The sequence below is a fragment of the Vigna unguiculata genome, chromosome 7, assembly GCF_004118075.2.
Source record: "Vigna unguiculata cultivar IT97K-499-35 chromosome 7, ASM411807v1, whole genome shotgun sequence".
Taxonomy (NCBI): Eukaryota; Viridiplantae; Streptophyta; class Magnoliopsida; order Fabales; family Fabaceae; genus Vigna; species Vigna unguiculata.
In genome coordinates this window covers 30,683,464-30,701,182 of record NC_040285.1, presented here as the reverse complement: position 1 = coordinate 30,701,182, position 17,719 = coordinate 30,683,464, and the positions used below count along the sequence as shown (strand labels likewise).

General features: G+C 24.8%; 1 protein-coding gene across 2 annotated transcripts; it reads left to right on the top strand.

The window, feature by feature from the left end:
• The first annotated feature begins 1,178 nt into the window (after positions 1-1,178).
• Positions 1,179-4,267, top strand: LOC114190904 (monocopper oxidase-like protein SKU5). 2 transcript variants are annotated; one of them, XM_028079972.1, is made up of 9 exons: positions 1,187-1,397; positions 1,490-1,599; positions 1,698-1,968; positions 2,135-2,255; positions 2,345-2,705; positions 2,886-3,254; positions 3,421-3,677; positions 3,799-3,892; positions 3,994-4,267. In XM_028079972.1, exons 1-9 carry the CDS (start codon positions 1,242-1,244, stop codon positions 4,049-4,051), a joined length of 1,797 nt encoding a protein of 598 aa, XP_027935773.1. In that variant the 5' UTR covers positions 1,187-1,241; the 3' UTR covers positions 4,052-4,267. The 2 variants fall into 2 exon arrangements, with proteins under 2 accessions (XP_027935774.1, XP_027935773.1); XM_028079973.1 differs by lacking the exons at positions 3,799-3,892; positions 3,994-4,267 and having other exon boundaries at positions 1,179-1,397; positions 3,421-3,682.
• Positions 4,268-17,719: the final 13,452 nt, after the last annotated feature.

Here is a 17,719-nt window from a genome sequence, read left to right as displayed (position 1 = left end):
CCAATTTTTAACCTTAGTTTTTCTTTTACAAAGTATGTTTTCACTATAAAGGAATAAAATACTTAACATTAGTTAGAAAAATATGTTTGTTGGTAGTTTAGTTTATCTAAATTGTAAAATGTATAATGATGAATATATATAATAAAATGAGATGACATATATTAATAGCGTTAATACTATTTTAATTAATAATTTTTTGAAAGCACTTTCATTAATAACTAAAAGACCTCTAATTTTTTTTTTCTGCTAATTTATTTCAATTTTTAGTTTTATTATGTGACATTTTTACTTTCTTGCCTATAAGTTAATTAGTTTCTTTTGGACAGGATTCAAACTCTACCACTTGTGATCTCATATGTATAAAAGAAAAATCAGGTAGAAACATATTTAATTTATAACTATTGGAGAAAACTATCAATGAAGATGATACATCAATAAAAAATGTAAACAAAAAGAATAAGACGTGAAGACGTTGAAATGTTATCACTTTACGTGCACGTTGGGATGTTATGATACGTACTATCTTTTTGTATTTAGTAACATATCAAATATGTATTTAGTTTTTGTTTGGATAGGGATATAGGTTTTTGAACCACTATTCCACTCAACTTCCACTCCTACTTTATCCAAAACATCCCTTCTAACACTATTCTTCTACTGAAATTTATCAGTAGTTACACAATTATGTAAGAGAAAAAAAAATTATGATAAAAAATAAAATAATACCGTGCTTTTAATACATTTTAATTAATAATATAGAGTATGTTACGAGATATTATAAATTTAACAACCCAAACCAAACTGTAAAGTATATTTAGATTATAATTGTATTTTCAAATATATACATTAATACATTATGTACACATACATAAATATATAAACTATCTTGGTAAAAATACGATCACAATAAACAAATGGATGAGCTAACGTTTTAACTAAATGTAGAACATGAATAATTTAAAGAAATATTTATTAAACATTTACATCATAAGAAATTGAATGGTTTTAAAGATCTGATATAAAGTTCGGACATTAGTAAATTAGTAAATTTTCAACATTAATGTTTTTTTTTTTAATGAAAAGACATATTTGGCCGGCTGTTATATTTGAAATTAACAGAACCTCTCGGACTTTTCTTCCTTTCATGTTTAGCAGTTGATAAGTTCAAAGCTATTTAAACTGTTAGGGTGTTGTTCTTGAAAGCCAACACATCCAAAGCAAGAGACTGTGGTGGCATTTCAATGGCTTCAGGTTTTGTTGCTCCTCAACTCAAACTTGCTATATGTGCAATTCTGGTGCTACCATTCTTAGTCACAACAGCCACTGCTGCTGATATATTCCTTGATTGGCACGTTTCCACCGACTTCAATTTAAAGCCTGTTTCTTCTGATCAACCAGTGAGGATTATAAATAACTTTCACCTATTCATATTTTTTATTTGTCTTAGCCATGCATTGTTCAGTAATACTATTGTTCATATATTTTGCAGGTAATAACAATCAATGGCATGTTCCCGGGACCCCTTATAAACACAACAACAAATGATTATATTCATGTCAATGTTTTCAATGGTTTAGATGATCCCTTGCTGTTTACGTGGTATTCTATACACACTTAAAAAAACATATTTAACTCGATAATCAATTGGTCTTACTAATTACCATTTCCAAGGTTCATATATTTTCATTTTGGTGTAGGAATGGCATACACCAAAGGTTAGATTCATGGCAAGATGGAGTTTCTGGCACAAACTGCCCCATTCCACCTGGTTGGAATTGGACTTATGATTTCCAAGTGAAAGACCAGATTGGCACATTCTCTTATTTTCCTTCCATCAATTTCCTTAAAGCTGGTGGAGGGTATGGTCCAATTCGAGTCAACAATCGACCTGTGATAAGTGTTCCTTTTCCAAAACCAGAGGCAGAATTTGATCTTCTGATTGGAGACTGGTACAGCACCAGCTACAAGGTAACTCCCTGCTTTCTTGCCTTGTGACTATCGATGATACTCACTTTTAAACATTGACATTATTATGCCTTTAGCAATTCCATGCAATGATACTTCATTTTCTGATCTTTAATTTACTGATAGCTACTTATTTTGTATTGCTATTTCTGAATATTATTTCAACTAGGATATTAGGTACAGGTTGTCTGCTGCTGAGGCTCTTCCTCCTGATTGGATGCTAATAAACGGCAAAGGACCGTATATGAACAATTTTTCTGTGTCATATGAGTCTATCAATGTTACACAAGGTAAGAACTGAATAAGAGAAATGCTGGTGACTCACTTTATGATTTTATCATGTCAAATAACTTAACTGCTTCAGGATGATGTGTCTCAGGAAAAACATATCTGCTTAGGATATCAAACGTAGGGACAACTTGGAGCTTCAATTTCAGGATTCAAAATCATCAAATGGTTTTGGTTGAAACTGAAGGCTCTTATGTGAATCAAATAGAGTTGGAGTCTCTAGATGTTCATGTAGGTCAATCCTATTCAGTTCTTGTCACAGCAAACCAAGATGCTGCTGATTACTACATAGTGGCCTCTCCAAAAATGAGTAATGCCACAGATAATAGCACTCTCGTTGGCGTTGCTGTGCTTCATTATCATAACTCTACCACACCAGCTAAGGGGTCTCTCCCAAGTGGTCCAGATCCCTTTGATCTGCAATTCTCCATCAACCAAGCAAAATCCATCAGGTAAATGCAGGCCACAAATGGTGCTCTGTGTAGTGAACCTCAAATTTCTTGTGTTTGTTTCTTTGCTTTCTTATTGTCAACATTAAACATTTTTGAGCAGTTTTGGAAACTTAGATCATAGAGTCAATGTTTAGAACACATGCAAGCATTCACATTGTGGGTTTATTTGATCAATTGAAGGTGGAACCTGACCACTGGAGCTGCAAGGCCTAACCCTCAGGGAACGTTCAATGTTTCAAATGTGACAATATCTGAGACTTTCATTCTAAACGCGTCTATAGCAACTATTGATGGGTTATCTCGCTACACTGTCAACAATGTGTCTTACTTGACCCCAGATACTCCATTGAAGCTAGCTGATTACTTTTCCAATGGAACTGGAGTATATGAACTCGATGCTTTTTCTAAGAACAGTTCAAATGCCAAGGCCGTGCGAGGAGTTTTTGTTGCCAGTGCATTGCACAAAGGGTGGACGGAGATAGTGCTGAAAAGCAGTTTAGACATGATTGATACTTGGCATTTAGATGGATATAGCTTCTTTGTGGTTGGGTAAGTAATCCGCTTCATTTGAAGGATTTTACTAGAAAATCAATCAGGTTCCTTGTAGAAAAGTATGAATTGCAACATTTGACATGTTATTAGAAGCTAAGTTTATAGTGAGAGCAGCATCAGCATTAAAATTTCGATTTGATAAATAACAAATATTTGCTTTCAGAATGGGTGAACGAGAATGGATTCCAGAATCACGTTCAACTTATAATCTGTATGATCCTGTGGATCGGTCCAGTGTGCAAGTGTACCCTGGAGGGTGGAGTGCAGTGTATGTGTACCCTGACAACCCAGGAATGTGGAATCTGAGATCACAGAACTTGCAAAGCTGGTATTTGGGTGAAGAGCTCTATGTGAGGGTTTATGATGCTGATCCCAACCCTGCCAAAGAGAAGCCTCCTCCACCAAATCGTCTTTTATGTGGTTAGTGCATCTTCATAACTATTTTCTACTGTTCTTTACCCTTCTTTACGAACTTTGTTTTCTGAATGATGATTTTGAAAGGTTGTGATATTATGGTATTGATACTTTTGAATGTTGATAGGCAAGTATGAACCTCCTGCTCCAACCCCTGCTCCCTCGGTGTCCCCAACACCAAGTGCTCCATCATCCAATGCATGTAATCTGCATAAAACAAGGTATTAACGCAGTTTGTGTTGTTACACCATTTATGTTGTTGTCTGTCTGTTATAAACTAACACATGTTCTTTCTGTAACTTGTCTGCAATACGAATAATAGGTATCTGATTGCTATGATCACCGCTGTCATATGTTTCTTCTATATTGGTCTTCATTAATTGAGATGGTGCACCATTTGCTAAGGAGATTGGAGATACGAAGCAAAAATTTCCGACTGTATTTTTATTTTTCCTTCTAAATTGGTCCATCATGAATGAAATGTATAGAAGAAGTCCTGCATATCTTAAAATATTTTAGTTAAAGATTACTTTTGGATAGATTTCAACAGTGCCAAAAAATTAAAATAGATGGTATATGAACTGCTTACAATTTAATTTTTTTTTCGGTACTTAAAAAGTTTATTTGGATAAAACAATTTAAATTTCTCAAATATTAACTTTTTTATTTGGATAAAGTAATTTAATTTTTTTAAGACAACATTTTATTTTAAAAATATTTAAATAACTCAGTTCTATTTTTCAATCCGGAATGATTTAGCTTGACCAATAATATGGGATGACTTGTCTTAATATTTTCTTTGACTCGTCTTGATTTTTTATTTGAATTAGTTTGATTTTCGGCATGCGCAAAATCAACTTGACCTTTGATCTGTGTCAAATTGTTTTAACCTTGGGCATGCACTGAATTGGCTTCAGCTTCGGCCTGTGTAAACTTGTCTTGACCTTCATTGATTCACCTCGACCTCTAGTCCATGTTGAATTTTCTAGACAATCAACCTGTTTTGACCTTTGGCTTTGATTGACTTGTTTCGATCTTCAATGTGAGTCAATTCATCTCGAACTTCGGTCAAAGCGAATCAATCTCACTTTCAGTCTAGATCGACTATATTGGGTTTTTAACCTGAGTCGATTCGTCTTGAACTTCGTGAGTAGAGATGAAAAAAATACTTGTGTTTATGGATAAAATTCACAACAGATAGTTAGTACTTGCCTAGCAGGTATTTTAATACTCGTTTATAAATAAATCGAGTGCGAGTATCATACTATCTGTACCCGTGAGTAACCATTACCTCCAAAAATTAAATTTAAACTTAAATTTATATTTTTTAATTTAAATTTAATTCAAATTCAAATTTAATTTACATGTTTTTTTTGTAATTTTATTTTAAAATTTATAAAATATCACTCTCGGGTATTTTTTAAATGAGTATCTAGCATATAACATAATAAGTAACAAATTGAATTTTTGGTTGCGGTGTAGGCATTATTCGTGCTCAATCCGACTTCTTATCATTTCTATTTGTAAATGGAGTTAGAATGAAATGAAATTTCAGATTTCTTATATTTTTAAAATATTTAAAATTCTTTATTCATTTAAAATCCCTTCCAAAATTTCTTAAATTTCAATTTATTTTGAATTACTTTATCTTATTTTAGTGTTAAAAAATTTAAATTATTTAAATAAATAATATATACTTCTAAATTACTTTCTCCAAACACAATATTAAAATTAATTTTCATATTTCTATATTTTCTTATAATTTAATTTTCTAAAGTTTGGTTTAATGCTACTTTACAGAAATAATTTAATTGATATATAATCGAATAAATTTATTTCACAATTTGGGTCTCTTGGGAGTGGCTAATTTTTTTTTTTCAAATGCAATTTTAAAAGAAAAAATATTTATTAGAAAATAAAATTGAACATAATTATCACAAAATAGTAATTATGTGGTGGGAGAGCTATCACCAAAATATAATAACATAATTTTTAAAATTAAACAAAAATTATAAATAATTTTTTCTTTATTAAAAACATGAATGTAAATCAATTAAGTAAAAAATTATTTCAATTTCACTTCTGTGGAACACAATTTGTTCTGAAATTTGTATTTGAAAACTGAAAAATCTGCTTGACTATGGTAGTGTCCAACCACATTTTGAACATAATATGTCTGAGGACATACTTATGGAAACAAAATAAAATATATATTTCATGGAGTCAATATTCATGTAAACATATATCAAGAACACAAGTTATTCTAAAAAGTAATATTTCATAAATTATTTCATTTAATAACTTTTATATATATATATATATATATATATTTGAATACTTTTTTGCCATGATTGTCCCCCAATTACTATTTTTATAGATCTAATTGTTAAATTATAAATATTTATTAGAATATATAAAAAATATTCTCAAATCTTAAAATCTTTTATATCATCTTTTCGAATTAAATTCTGATTTCTTGTTTATATCTTGGAATTAAATATCATCTATCTCTCTTCTCACTCTCCCGCTCCCTCTCTTTTTATAGAATCTCTTTATTTTCTTATGATTTGTTTTCCTAAAATTTCGTTTAACGCAATAATTTATATAAATATTTTTTTAATAGGAGCTTGATTCAACAGAATTAGCAACAATAAAATAATTTATCTGATTCTGTTGAATGATTATGAATTAATCGATCCCTCTCCCGACATATTATATTATAAATATGGTAAGTAAATCTTTTTAAATATATAGATTATATAAATTATGCTTTAGATCTACAATAAAAATAGTAATAAATAATTTATACTGTGATAAAGGTTGTTTTTATCTCACAATATTAACTGTTTTGAAAAACAAAAATTTGAAATTTATAAAGGATACAATAATATAATAAAAATATCTTAAAAAATACTTGAAGAAAGGTGGTTTAAGAAGTTATTTTAAAAACATAAAAATCGTTGAGGCATTTGAACCGTTGAGGCCTAAGTCTTGAAAGGTAATGACTGATAATAGTCACATCGAAAGTAAGAAACTGTGGTGACATTTCAATGGCTTCAGGTTTTGTTGCTCCTCAACTCAAACTTGCTATATGTGCAATTCTGGTGCTACCATTCTTAATCACAACAGCCACTGCTGCTGATATATTGCTTGATTGGCACGTTTCCACTGACTTCAATTTAAAGCATGTTTCTAATGATTAACCTGTGGGGATTATGAATACCTTTCATCTGTTCATCTTTTTATTTGTCTTACTCATGCATTCTTCAATACTATTGTTGCTCGTATATTTTGCAGGTAATAACAATCAATGGCATGTTCCCGGGACTCCTTATAAATGCAACAACAAAAGATGTTTTTTATGTAAATGTTTTCAATCATTTGGATGATCCCTTGCTGTTTACATGGTACATATTATGTTAGTTTTATTATTGTGGGAGGCATTGGAATGTACAAATTTTTATTGGAATTGATGGCGGGTTGGAATATTTACTGTGGGATCGTTGGAGAGATTTATGAGTTGTTCTCATTAAGGAAAATGACAAGTAAAACATCATTGGTATACGTTGATGGAAAATTTACGGAAGTCCCAGATTGAACAAGGTATGCTAGAGAACAATGAGGGTTCACTAAAGAATAACAAAAGGAATTAGATGTATTGCGGCTAAAAGACTTGAAAACAAAATATTATTTATTTCAAGTAATCGATAAATCTATTTTGAAAACCATTCTCAAAAAGGATATCTGGAATTCAATGAGCTAGTAACATCAAGCTCTTTGTGAATTTTAAGAGAAGAATTCAATAGTAACATCAAGCTCTTTGTGAATTTTAAGAGAAGAATTCAATATGATGAGTAAAATTTTGAAAAAACCATTTCAAGAACATAACTAAAGGTTTCAAAAGGATCAAGAAGTTGATAAAAACTTTAAAAAGAATTGAAAAAGTTTAAGAAAATAATATTCAAGAAAAGAAAACTAAGTAAAGAAAGTGTAAAAATAAGTAATTCAAGAAGTTAATGAAAATGAAGAGTTTAAAAAAATTAGGAAAAGTGAGAAAATAGATTTCAAGAAAAAGATTTTAAAAACTTTAGGAGAAGAACTCAATATGATAAGTAAATTTTGCAAAAACCATTTCAAGAACATAATTCAAGATTTGAAAAGGATCAAGAAGTTGATAAAAACTTTAAACGGAATTGAAAAAGTTTAAGAAAATAAAATTCAAAAAAAGAAAATTAAGTAAAGAAAGTGTAAAAATAAGTAATTCAAGAAGTTAATGAAAATGAAGAGTTTCAAAAATTAGGAAAAGTGAGCAAATAGATTTCAAGAAAAAGATTTTAAAAACTTTAAGAGAAGAGCTCAATATGATGAGTAAAATTTTGCAAAAACCATTTCAAGAACATAATTAAAGATTTGAAAAGGATCAAGAAGTTGATAAAAACTTTAAAGAGAATTGAAAAAATTTAAGGAAATAAAATTCAAGAAAAGAAAACTAAGTAAAGAAAGTGTAAAAATAAGTAATTCAAGAAGTTAATGAAAATTAATAGTTTAAGAAAATTAGGAAAAGTGAGAAAATAGATTTCAAGAAAAGAGTTTTAAAAACTTCAAGAGAAGAACTCAATATGATGAGTAAAATTTTGCAAAAACTATTTCAAGAACATAATTAAAGATTTGAAAAGGATCAAGAAGTTGATAAAAACTTTAAAAAGAATTGAAAAATTTTAAGAAAATAAAATTCAAGAAAAGAAAACTAAGTAAAGAAAGTGTAAAAATAAATAATTCAAGAAGTTAATGAAAATTAATAGTTTAAAAAATTAGCAAAAGTGAGAAAATAGATTTCAAAAAAAAGATTTTAAAAACTTTAAGAGAAGAACTAAATATGATTAGTAAAATTTTACAAAAACCATTTCAAGAACATAATTAAAGATTTCAAAAGGATCAAGAAGTTGATAAAAACTTTAAAAAAGAATTGAAAAAGTTTAAGAAAATAAAATTGAAGAAAAGAAAACTAAGTAAAGAAAGTGTAAAAATAAGTAATTCAAGAAGTTAATGAAAATGAAGAGTTTAAAAAAATTAGGAAAAGTGAGAAAATAGATTTCAAGAAAAAGATTTTCAAAACTTTAAGAGAAGAACTTAATATGATGAGTAAAATTTTGCAAAAACCATTTCAAGAATATAATTAAACATTTGAAAAGGATCAAGAAGTTGATAAAAACTTTAAAAAAGAATTGAAAAAGTTTAAGACAATAAAATTCAAGAAAAGAAAACTATGTAAAGAAAGTGTAAAAATAAATAATTCAAGAAGTTAATGAAAATGAAGAGTTTAAAAAAATTAGGAAAAGTGAAAAAAAAGATTTCAAGAAAAAGATTTTAAAAACATTAAGAGAAGAACTCAATATGATGAGTAAAATTTTGTAAAAACCATTTCAAGACCATCATTAAAGATTTGAAAAGGATCAAGAAGTTGATAAAAACTTTAACAAGAATTGAAAAAGTTTAAGAAAATAAAATTTAAGAAAAGAAAACTATGTAAAGAAAGTGTAAAAATAAGTAATTCAAGAAGTTAATGAAAATTAATAGTTGAAAAAAATTAGGAAAAGTGATAAAATAGATTTCAAAAGAAAGATTTTAAAAACTTTAAGACAAGAACTCAATATGATGAGTAAAATTTTGTAAAAAACATTTCAAGAACATAATTAAAGATTTGAAAAGGATCAAGAAGTTCATAAAAAATTTAAAAATAATTGAAAAAGTTTAAGAAAATAAAATTCAAGAAAAGAAAACTAAGTAAAGAAAGTGTAAAAAGAAGTAATTCAATAAGTTAATGAAAATTAATAGTTTAAGAAAATTAGGAAAAGTGAGAAAATAGATTTCAAGAAAAAGATTTTAAAAACTTTAAGAGAATAGCTCAATATGATGAGTAAAATTATGCAAAAACCATTTCAAGAACATAATTAAAAGATATGAAAAGGATCAAGAAGTTGATAAAAACTTTAAAAAATAATTGAAAAATTTTAAGAAAATAAAATTGAAGAAAAGAAAACTAAGTAAAGAAAGTGTAAAAATAAGTAATTCAAGAAGTTAATGAAAATGAAGAGTTTAAAAAAATTAGGAAAAGTGAAAAAATAGAATTCAAGAAAAAGATTTTAAAAACTTTAAGAGAAGAGCTCAATATGATGAGTAAAATTTTACAAAAACCATTTCAAGAACATCATTAAAGATTTGAAAAGGATCAAGAAGTTGATAAAAACTTTAAAAAGAATTGAAAAAGTTTAAGAAAATAAAATTCAAGAAAAGAAAACTAAGTAAAGAAAGTGTAAAAATAAGTAATTCAAGAAGTTAATGAAAATGAAGAGTTTAAAAAAATTAGAAAAAGTGAGAAAATAGATTTCAAGAAAAAGATTTTAAAAACTTTAAGAGAAGAACTTAATATGATGAGTAAAATTTTGCAAAAACCATTTCATGAATATAATTAAATTTTTGAAAAGGATCAAGAAGTTGATAAAAACTTTAAAAAAGAATTGAAAAAGTTTAAGAAAATAAAATTGAAGAAATGAAAACTAAGTAAAGAAAGTGTAAAAATAAGTAATTCAAGAAGTTAATGAAAATGAAGAATTTAAAAAAATTAGCAAAAGTGAGAAAAAAGATTGCAAGAAAAAGATTTTCAAAACTTTAAGAGAAGAGCTCAATATGATGAGTAAAATTATGCAAAAACCATTTCAAGAACAAAATTAAGGATTTGAAAAGGATCAAGAAGTTGATAAAAACTTTAAAAAAGAAATCAAAAAGTTTAAGAAAATAAAATTGAAGAAAAGAAAACTAAGTAAAGAAAGCTTAAAAATAAGTAATACAAGAAGTTAATGAAAATTAATAGTTTAAGAAAATTAGGAAAAGTGAGAAAATAGATTTCAAGAAAAAGTTTTTAAAAATTTTAAGAGAAGAGCTCAATATGATGAGTAAAATTATGCAAAAACCATTTCAAGAACATAATTAAAGATTTGAAAAGGATCACAGAAGTTGATAAAAACTTTAAAAAAGAAATAAAAAAGTTTAAGAAAATAAAATTGAAGAAAAGAAAACTAAGTAAAAAAAGCTTAAAAATAAGTAATTCAAGAATTAATGAAAATTAATAGTTTAAAAAAATTAGGAAAAGTGAGAAAATAGATTTCAAGAAAAAGATTTTAAAAATTTTAAGAGAAGAACTCAATATGATAAGTAAAATTTTGCAAAAACCATTTCAAGACCATCATTAAAGATTTGAAAAGGATCAAGAAGTTGATAAAAACTTTAAAAAGAATTGAAAAAGTTTAAGAAAATAAAATTCAAGAAAAGAAAACTAAGTAAAGAAAGTGCAAAAATAAGTAATTCAAGAAGTTAATGAAAATGAAGAGTTTAAAAAAATTAGGAAAAGTGAGAAAATAGATTTCAAGAAAAAGATTTTCAAAACTTTAAGAGAAGAACTTAATATGATAAGTAAATTTTGCAAAAACAATTTGAAGAATATAATTCAAGATTTGAAAAAGATCAAGAAGTTGATAAAAACTTTAAAAAAGAATTCAAAAAGTTTAAGAAAATAAAATTGAAGAAAATAAAACTAAGTAATGAAAGTGTAAAAATAAATAATTCAAGAAGTTAATGAAAATTAATAGTTTAAAAAAATTAGGAAAAGTGAGAAAATAGATTTCAAGAAAAAGATTTTAAAAACTTTAAGAGAAGAACTTAATATGATGAGTAAATTTTTCAAAAACAATTTGAAGAACATAATTCAAGATTTGAAAAGGATCAAGAAGTTGATAAAAACTTTAAAAAAGAATTGAAAAAGTTTAAGAAAATAAAATTTAAGAAAAGAAAACAAAGTAAAGAAAGTGTAAAAATAACTATTCAAGAAGTTAATGAAAATGAAGAGTCTAAAAAAATTAGGAAAATTGAGAAAATATATTTCGAGAAAAAGATTTTAAAAACTTTAAGAGAAGAACTGAATATGATGAGTAAAATTTTGCAAAAACTTTTTGAAGAACACAATTAAAGATTTGAAAATGATCAAGAAGTTGATAAAAACTTTAAAAAGAATTGAAAAATTTTAAGAAAATAAAATTCAAGAAAAGAAAACTAAGTAAAGAAAGTGTAAAAATAAGTAATTCAAGAAGTTAATGAAAATGAAAAGTTTAAAAAAGTTAGGAAAAGTGAGAAAATAGATTTCAAGAAAAAGATTTTAAAAACTTTAAGAGAAGAACTCAATATGATGAGTAGAATTTTGCAAAAACCATGTCAATAACATAATTAAATATTGGAAAAGGATCAAGAAGTTGATATAAATTTAAAAAGAATTGAAAAAGTTTAAGAAAATAAAATTCAAGAAAAGAAAACTAAGTTAAGAAAGGGTAAAAAGAAGTTATTCAAGAAGTTAATGAAAATGAAGAGTTTAAAAAAATTAGGTAAAGTGAGAAAATAGATTTCAAGAAAAAGATTTTAAAAACTTTAAGACAAGAACTCAATATGATGAGTAAAATTTTGCAAAAACCATTTCAAGAACATAATTAAGGATTTTAAAAGGATCAAGAAGTTGATAAAAACATTAAAATGAATTGAAAAACTTTAAGAAAATAAAATTCAAGAAAAGAAAACTAAGTAAAGAAAGTGTAAAAATAAGTAATTCAAGAAGTTAATGAAAATAAAGAGTTTAAAAAAGTTAGGAAAAGTGAGAAAATAGATTTCAAGAAAAAGATTTTAAAAACTTTAAGAGAAGAACTCAATATGATGAGTAGAATTTTGCAAAAACCATGTCAAGAACATAATTAAATATTGGAAAAGGATCAAGAAGTTGATAAAAATTTAAAAAGAATTGAAAAAGTTTAAGAAAATAAAATTCAAGAAAAGAAAACTAAGTAAAGAAAGTGTAAAAAGAAGTTATTCAAGAAGTTAATGAAAATGAAGAGTTTAAAAAAATTAGGCAAAGTGAGAAAATAGATTTCAAGAAAAAGATTTTAAAAACTTTAACAGAAGAACTGAATATGATGAGTAAAATTTTCCAAAAACAATTTCAAGAACATAATTAAAGATTTGAAAAGGATCAAGAAGTTGTTAAAAAGTTTAAAAACGAATTCAAAAAGTTTTAAGAAAATAAATTTCAAAAAAAGAAAAGTAAAGAAAGTGTAAAAATAAGTAATTCAAGAAGTTAATGAAAATGAAGAGTTTAAAAAAATTACGAAAAGTGAGAAAATATATTTCAAGAAAAACATTTCAAAAACTTTAAGAGATAACTCAATATGATGAGTAAAATTTTGCAAAAACCATTTCAAGAATATAATTAAAGATTTGAAAAGGATCAAGAAGTTGATAAAAACTTTAAAAGGAATTGAAAAATTTATGAAAATAAAATTAAAGAAAAGAAAACTAAGTAAAGAAAGTGTAAAAATAATTATTCAAGAAGTTAATGAAAATGAAGAGTTTAAAAAGCTTGAAAAACAATTTAAAAAGTTCAAGCAAATAAAATTTAAGAAAAGAAGACTAAGTAAAGAAAGTGTAAAAATAACTATTCAAGAAGTTAATGAAAATGAAGAGTTTAAAAAAATTGGGAAAAGTTAGAAAATAGATTTCAAGAAAAAGATTTTAAAAACTTTAGGAGAAGAACTCAATATGATGAGTAAAATTTTGCAAAAACCATTTCAAGAACAAAATTAAAGATTTGAAAAAGATCAAGAAGTTGATAAAAACTTTAAAAAAATTGAAAAAGTTTAAGAAAATAAAATTCAAGAAAAGAAAACTAAGTAAAGAAAGTGTAAAAATAACTAATTCAAGAAGTTAATTAGAATGAAGAGTTTAAAAAAATTAGGAAAAGTGGTAAAATAGATTTCAAGAAAAAGATTTTAAAAACTTTAAGAGAAGAACTCAATATGATGAGTAAAATTTTGCAAAAACAATTTCAAGAACATAATTAAAGATTTGAAAAGGATCAAGAAGTTGTTAAAAAGTTTAAAAACGAATTCAAAAAGTTTTAAGAAAATAAATTTCAAAAAAAGAAAAGTAAAGAAAGTGTAAAAATAAGTAATTCAAGAAGTTAATGAAAATGAAGAGTTTAAAAAAATTACGAAAAGTGAGAAAATATATTTCAAGAAAAAGATTTTAAAAACTTTAAGAGGAGAACTCAATATGATGAGTAAATTTTGCTAAAACCATTTCGAGTTCATAATTAAAGATTTGAAAAGGATCGAGAAGTGGATAAAAACTTTAAAAAGAATTGAAAAACTTTAAGAAAATAAAATTCAAGAAAAGAAAACTAAGTAAAGAAAGTGTAAAAATAACTAATTCAAGAAGTTAATTAGAATGAAGAGTTTAAAAAAATTAGGAAAAGTGATAAAATAGATTTCAAGAAAAAGATTTTAAAAACTTTAAGAGAAGAACTCAATATGATGAGTAAAATTTTGCAAAAACCATTTCAAGAACATAATTAAAGATTTTAAAAGGATCAGGAAGTTGATAAAAACTTTAAAAAAGAATTCAAAAAGTTAAAAACAAATAAATTTAAGAAAAGAAAACTAAGTAAAGAAAGTGTAAAAATAAGTAATTCAAGAAGTTAATGAAAATGAAGATTTTAAAAGAATTAGGAAATGTGAGAAAATAGATTTCAAGAAAAAGATTTTAAAAACTTTAAGAGGAGAACTCAATATGATGAGTAAATTTTGCTAAAACCATTTCGAGTTCATAATTAAAGATTTGAAAAGGATCGAGAAGTGGATAAAAACTTTAAAAAGAATTGAAAAACTTTAAGAAAATAAAATTCAAGAAAAGAAAACTAACTAAAGAAAGTGTAAAAATAAGTAATTCATGAAGTTAATGAAAATGAAGAGTTTAAAAAATTAGGAAAAGTGAAAAAATAGATTTCAAGAAAAAGATTTTAAAAACTTTAAGAGAAGAACTCAATATGATGAGTAAACTTTTGCAAAAACCATTTCAAGAACATAATTAAAAATTTGAAAAGGATCAAGAAGTTGATAAAAACTTTAACAAGAATTGAAAAAGTTTAAGAAAATAAAATTTAAGAAAAGAAAACTATGTAAAGAAAGTGTAAAAATAAGTAATTCAAGAAGTTAATGAAAATTAATAGTTGAAAAAAATTAGGAAAAGTGATAAAATAGATTTCAAAAGAAAGATTTTAAAAACTTTAAGACAAGAACTCAATATGATGAGTAAAATTTTGTAAAAAACATTTCAAGAACATAATTAAAGATTTGAAAAGGATCAAGAAGTTCATAAAATGAAAGTAATTGAAGAAGTTAATGAAAATGAAGAGTTTAAAAAAAATTGGAAAAGTGAGAAAATAGATTTCAAGAAAAAAGATTTAAAAAATTTCAAGAGAAGAACTCAATATGATGAGTAAAATTTTCCAAAAACAATTTCAAAAACATAATTAAAGATTTGAAAAGGATCAAGAAGTAGTTAAAAATTTTAAAAAGAATTCAAAAAGTTTTAAGAAAATAAATTTCAAAAAAAGAAAAGTAAAGAAAGTGTAAAAATAAGTAATTGAAGAAGTTAATGAAAATGAAGAGTTTAAAAAAATTTGGAAAATTGAGAAAATAGATTTCAAGAAAAAAAGATTTTATAAAGTTTAAAAGAAGAACTCAACATGATGAGTAAAATTTTTCAAAAACAATTTCAAGAACATAATTAAAGATTTGAAAAGGATCAAGAAGTTGTTAAAAAGTTCAAAAAGGAATTCAAAAAGTTTTAAGAAAATAAATTTCAAGAAAAGAAAAGTAAAGAAAGTTTAAAAGTAAGTAATTGAAGAAGTTAATGAAAATGAAGAGTTAAAAAAAAATTGGAAAAGTGAGAAAATAGATTTCAAGAAAAAAGATTTTAAAAATTTTAAGAGAAGAACTCAATATGATGAGTAAAATTTTCCAAAAACAATTTCAAGAACATAATTAAAGATTTGAAAAGAATCAAGAAGTTGTTAAAAAGTTTAAAAAAGAATTCAAAAAGTTTTAAGAAAATAAATTTTAAAAAAGGGAAAGTAAAGAAACTGTAAAACTAAGTAATTGAAGAAGTTAATGAAAATGCAAAATTTAAAAAAATTTGGAAAAGTGAGAAAATAGATTTCAAGAAAAAAGGATTTTAAAAAGTTTAAAAGAAGAACTCAACATGATGAGTAAAATTTTCCAAAAACAATTTCAAGAACATAATTAAAGATTTGAAAAGCATCAAGAAGTTGTTAACAAGTTAAAAAAGGAATTCAAAAAGTTTTAAGAAAATAAATTTCAAAAAAAGAAAAGTAAAGAAAGTGTAAAACTAAGTAATTGAAGAAGTTAATGAAAATGAAAAATTTAAAAAAATTTGGAAAACTGAGAAAATAGATTTCAAGAAAAAGATTTTCAAAATTTTAAAAGAAGAACTCAATATGATGAGTAAAATTTTCCAAAAACAATTTCAAGAACATAATTAAAGATTTGAAAAGGATCAAGAAGTTGTTAAAAAGTTTAAAAAAGAATTCAAAAAGTTTTAAGAAAATAAATTTCAAAAAAAGAAAAGTAAAGAAAGCGTAAAAGTATGTAATTGAAGAAGTTAATGAAAATGATGAGTTTAAAAAAATTGGAAAAGTGAGAAAATAGATTTGAAGAAAAAATATTTTAAAAATTTTAAGAGAAGAAATCAACATGATGAGTAAAATTTTCCAAAAATAATTTCAAGAACATAATTAAAGATTGTAAAAGGATCAAGAAGTTGTTAAAAAGTTTAAAAAAAGAATTCAAAAAGTTTTAAGAAAATAAATTTCAAAAAAAGAAAAGTAAAGAAAGCGTAAAAGTATGTAATTGAAGAAGTTAATGAAAATGCAAAATTTAAAAAAATTTGGAAAAGTGAGAAAATAGATTTCAAGAAAAAAGGATTTTAAAAAGTTTAAAAGAAGAACTCAACATGATGAGTAAAATTTTCCAAAAACAATTTCAAGAACATAATTAAAGATTTGAAAAGCATCAAGAAGTTGTTAACAAGTTAAAAAAGGAATTCAAAAAGTTTTAAGAAAATAAATTTCAAAAAAAGAAAAGTAAAGAAAGTGTAAAACTAAGTAATTGAAGAAGTTAATGAAAATGAAAAATTTAAAAAAATTTGGAAAACTGAGAAAATAGATTTCAAGAAAAAGATTTTCAAAATTTTAAAAGAAGAACTCAATATGATGAGTAAAATTTTCCAAAAACAATTTCAAGAACATAATTAAAGATTTGAAAAGGATCAAGAAGTTGTTAAAAAGTTTAAAAAAGAATTCAAAAAGTTTCAAGAAAATAAATTTCAAAAAAAGAAAAGTAAAGAAAGTGTAAAAATAAGTAATTGAAGAAGTTAATGAAAATGAAGAGATTAAAAAAATTTGGAAAAGTGAGAAAATAGATTTCAAGAAAAAGATTTTAAAAATTTTAAAAGAAGAATTCAATATGAAGAGTCAAATTGTTCAAAAACAATTTCAAGAACATAATTAAAGATTGTAAAAGGATCAAGAAGTTGTTAAAAAGTTTAAAAAAAGAATTCAAAAAGTTTTAAGAAAATAAATTTCAAAAAAAGAAAAGTAAAGAAAGCGTAAAAGTATGTAATTGAAGAAGTTAATGAAAATGAAGAGTTTAAAAAAAATTGGAAAAGTGAGAAAATAGATTTCAAGAAAAAAGATTTTAAAAATTTTAAGAGAGGAAATCAATATGATGAGTAAAATTTTCCAAAAATAATTTCAAGAACATAATTAATGATTTGAAAAGGATCAAGAAGTTGTTAAAAACTTTAAAAAAGAATTCAAAAAGTTTAAGAAAATAAATTTCAAAAAAAGAAAAGTAAAGAAAGTGTAAAAATAAGTAAATTAAGAAGTTAATGAAAATGAAGAGTTTAAAAAAATTTGGAAAAGTGAGAAAATAGATTTCAAGAAAAAAAGATTTTAAAAAGTTTTAAAGAACAACTCAACATGATGAGCAAAATTTTCCAAAAACAATTTCAAGAACATAATTAAAGATTTGAAAAGCATCAAGAAGTTGTTAAAAAGTTAAAAAAGGAATTCAAAAAGTTTTAAGAAAATAAAT